The sequence below is a fragment of the Chrysochloris asiatica genome, unplaced genomic scaffold (assembly GCF_000296735.1).
Source record: "Chrysochloris asiatica unplaced genomic scaffold, ChrAsi1.0 scaffold00041, whole genome shotgun sequence".
Taxonomy (NCBI): domain Eukaryota; kingdom Metazoa; phylum Chordata; class Mammalia; order Afrosoricida; family Chrysochloridae; genus Chrysochloris; species Chrysochloris asiatica.
Window position 1 is genome coordinate 15,158,096 of NW_006408559.1, and position 4,413 is coordinate 15,162,508.

Genomic DNA, 4,413 nt, shown 5'->3' on the forward strand with positions numbered 1-4,413 from the left:
GAGTTTCTAAGTTAGGTCAATTGCCCAGGACCCCCAAACTAACAAATGACAGAGCCAGGATTTGAAAGGGCCAAAAAGAAGCAGTCTGGAATTCTTGGTCAGCTGGTGGAGCCTGGACTTCTGTGACAACAGCCACCCATGTCCTTGTGTTCTGCAGGATGTCCAGTACTCTGACATTGACTACATGGAGCGGCAGTTGGACTTCACTCTCAGCCCCAAATTTGCTGGGTTTCCCGCACTGATCACACGCATGAAGAAAGATGGCATGCGGGTCATTCTGATTCTGGTTAGTCTTCTGTGGGTATGTGGGTCACACATGAAGGTGACAGGACAAGGTTTATCTTTTCCTAGACTGGGACAGCCAAGTGGAGGTAAAGGCCTTTGGAAAAGAAGGCCTATGAGTGTGTAGGTCACACTTGAAGGGGACGGGACAAGGGTCATCTCTTCCTGGTTTATTCCCTATGAGTGTATATGTCACACATGAAGGTGATGGATCATGGGTCATCTGTCCTGGACATAGTCTTCTGTGACCATGCGGGTCATATATGAAGGCCAATAAAATTCAGGCCTTCATCATTCTGGATAGTTGTCAATGGGTGTGTGGGTCACACTTGAAGGGAATAGGATACTATTTTCTGTTTCTTGTTAGTTCTCTGTGAACATGTGGGCAACACACAAAGCGGATGGAACATGGGTCATCTGCCCTGGTTAGTCTTCTGAGAGCATGTGAGTCATACATGAAGGTCAATAAAATGCAGGTCATCCTCATTCCAGAGAGTCCTCAGTGAACATATAGGTCACACATGAAGGGGATGGGACAAGGATCATCTCATTCCAGTTAGTCCTCTGTGAGTGTGTGTGTCTCATGACAAGGACATGAAATGTGGAAGGAGATGGAATGGGGGCCATATCTTCCTGGTCTATGTGTGGGGAATGTTTGAGGAGAATGCTTTCTCTTGTATTTCTTTCCATGATAACAGTGGAAAGACTGAGGTTCACAAGAAAAATATATCCCTCAGAATTCTCAGAAATCTACAGTTTAGGTTGAAGCTAAGGCCTTCTCTTTTGACATGATTTCCTTTGTCCTGTCCTTAGTCATTCTCTGACTTTGGTTTCCCCATTCGATCTGTTCTTTGTTTCAGGACCCAGCCATTTCTGGCAATGAGACAGAACCCTATCCCGCGTTCACTCGGGGTGTGACAGATGATGTCTTCATCAAGGAGCCCAATGGTGGTGACATTGTCTGGGGAAAGGTATGACCCATTGAGTACCCACTATCCCAGCCTGGTGGTATGTTTTTTTTCATGTTGATTTGAGCACTTTGCATTGGACTTTGAGGTAAAAACTCATCTTTTTAACCAATATTTGACTACACAGATAAGGATATTTAAAGAAATGTAGATTACTTGTGAGAGCCACCTTTGCTTACATGAATCTGACATGAATATCAAATATTATCATCTCTAGGCGAAGTGGTGAGTTAATGCACTAGACTGCAAGGTCAGTTTGAACCACAAGGTCGGCAGTCCAAGCCCATGAGCCACTCCTCAGAAACCGTATACAGGGTCGTTATGAGTTGAAATTGAGTCGATGGCACTTAATAACCAGATTTTAAAATTCCTCAAGAAATATTATCTAAGGGAACTTCTCCCATATAGGGATGTTTGAGCAGTTTCCATTCCTTTTTTTTTTATCCCCCTCCCACAGGTCTGGCCCGATCTTCCTGGCATTGTTATCAACAGTTCTCTAGACTGGGAGAGCCAAGTAGAGGTAACGGCCTTTGGGATGTTGGGTGCCATTGGGGTTACCAGGAAGGGGCAACCACACCCAGTAGGAGAGTCTGCCCATGAGCAATCACATGACATCTAGCATTTGACTCCCAATTGGAAGGCAGATACTGTTACCCCAGGAAGACCAAGTCTCAGCGACCTTAGAGAAGTTGTCCATGGTCATAAGGTGTTAGGTGGCAGAAGTGATTTCAAACCCAGGATTGTCAGATTCCCCCTGAAGTCTTCCCTGGTGACAGCTCCAAGAGGGGTCTTTTCCTTGAGTCGGTATACTTGCTGCAGCTGCTGCCTTGGGTCTCTCTCTTTTGAAAAGTTCCCAACACCTGCTTTTGGTAACTGAGTCCTTTCTTCTGTGTATCTGTTTTACATAGATGGGTTTCTTCATCTTCACTCTGATAAATCTCCTTGTTTCGACTTGAATTTCCTTATGTGAAAACTTCCATCTCCTGGAAGTCATTTCTGACTTGTCATGGTCCTAGACAGTCTATGCTGTGGACCTGAAATCCCCTTTGCTCACATTTACCCAGTCTTTGTTGCTTAAATGAATGTGTGGGTTCCTTGATGGTCCAAGAAGGTTTCAGTCCCATCCACTGGTCAAGATGTGCACCGCGGATTGATGCCGGCTGTTGGCTTTGTTGTCACTTGCTGCAATAACACCTGTGAGCAGGGTTCCATACTGGGGTCTGGACTGCGTGGCTGCTGGACTGTGTTTATTTTGCTTTGTTTCTGGCATTGGGTGCAACCGAAACAGCAGAGACAGAACCATGCAGGTTTCAAGATTCAGAAAGAATGATGACTCAGACTCAGTTCAAGGTTTTTCCCCTTTGTCAGCTCCTGAGCAGGCAAGTGCAGAAGAAAAGTGAGGCTGACTGTCCCTGAAAAGATTTACCATCTCAGAAACCCTAACTGGGACACTTTGAATAGGAATTTACTCAATGCAAGGGGTTTGCTTTTCATCTGGAGCAGGTGGCACAAAAAGCAGGTGGCACATATGTCAGACAAGAGCGGCAAAAATGGAAATTTACACACATGTGACAGCCAGAACGCTCCTTAGAAGCAAGGATGTTGAGACTTTGTCTCATGTACTTTGGACATACTATCAGGCAAAATCCCTGGAGAAAGAGGAACCCCTCTACATGACAAACTGACACAGTGGCTGCAACAATGGGCTGAAACCCAGAAATGATTGTGAGGATGCTGTACAAGAGGGCAGCGTCCTGTTTTGTTGGACATGGGGGGGGGTCACTAAAAGTCTAAAGCAACTGGATGGCACTTAGCAACACATACACACAAGTGGGTGGGGGGAAGACTTCAAAAAGTTCATGAAAAATGGAATTTAAAAAATCATAGACGTTTCCCAAGAACTTTTTGAAGTCCTTTATATACATAAGTCTGGTTGCATAGTAGTTACGAGTCAGGCTGATAACCTCAAGGTCAGCAGTTCGAAACTACCAGATATTCTATGGAAGACAGATGAGGATTTCTGCTTCCACAAAGATTTGCAGCCTTGGAAGCCCTATGTTTTTGTTATAAAGTGTCATATAGTAATGCCAACCCATAGCGACCTTGTATAGTGTTTCCGAAGAGTGGCTGGTGAGCTTGAACTGCCAACTTTGCGGCCCAAACAGATTTTGCAGTCCAGAACATTAACCTACAGCGCCACACCAGGATTCTATATATGGAAAGCCTATACTGGGTTGCTATGAGTCAGAACCAACTCCAGGGCACATAGCAACCCCTGCCACCACCACATACATAGGCCACAGAAGGACTTGAGGGAGAGGACCTAGCTTTGTGCTCCCCTATTGCTTCTCACAGAGGGTCCCCTGAAATTGGTGGTCTGTGCTACTCATGTGGGCCCAGAGACCTGCCAGCCTGGTGAAGCTGAAGACCACAGGCTCCCTGACGGGTAAGCCTGGGAGATCTACTTCAGCAACAAAGGAGTTGTTGGTTGTTGAGTCAACTCGTACTCATAATGGCCTTGTTGCCAAACCAAAATGAGGGCTTGCTGTCTGTCACTGTAGTCAGTCACAGAGACGGCTAGAGATGGAATCCAACCTTTATTAACAGAAAGCCAGCAGTCTGGAGGACGATTCCTCAAGACTGAATTCCCGACTCACAAAAACAAGCACATTATATAGAGCAGCGCACCTCAACTAAGCATTTCATCTGTTTTTCTTTACGTTCCACAGTGAGGTGAGTAATAACAGAGCCTTTTTCCTTTATCTTAAAAAACACATTTCATTCCCAGGGTCTTCATGACCCATTGACTCAGGCAATCATCTCCATTGACCTTCAGCTTAATCTAAAAGCTTAGGCACATCTTGGTTTGTTTCCAGAGGCCACACCACTAAAGCTCAAGACCGTTTTTCTGACAGGAGACGGGAAAGGGAGAGCTTTTAGGTTATTTCCCACAAGGCAGAAACTAGAATTCTTAAAGGCATAGATGCCATGCTTTCAGCCTCAGGTACAGCAGAACAGGACGTTGCTCAGTCCTGAACCATCAGAGGGAACCAGTCCCTGGAGAAGGACATCATACTTGGTAAGGTAGAGGGTCAATGAAAATGAGAAAGACCTCCAACAGATGGATGGCAGAGTGGCAACAGCAATGGACTCAAGTGTAACA

At 45.5% G+C, this 4,413-nt stretch overlaps 1 protein-coding gene across 1 annotated transcript in view; it reads left to right on the top strand.

Annotated features, from left to right (window-relative positions):
- MGAM (maltase-glucoamylase (alpha-glucosidase)) overlaps positions 1 to 4,413 on the top strand; it is a 69,814-nt gene that overhangs the window by 49,754 nt on the left and 15,647 nt on the right. Inside the window, exons 30-32 of the mRNA XM_006861259.1 lie at positions 158 to 286; positions 1,143 to 1,253; positions 1,708 to 1,770. Coding sequence (XP_006861321.1) covers positions 158 to 286; positions 1,143 to 1,253; positions 1,708 to 1,770 — 303 coding nt within the window. The remainder of the gene's footprint in view (positions 1 to 157; positions 287 to 1,142; positions 1,254 to 1,707; positions 1,771 to 4,413) is intronic.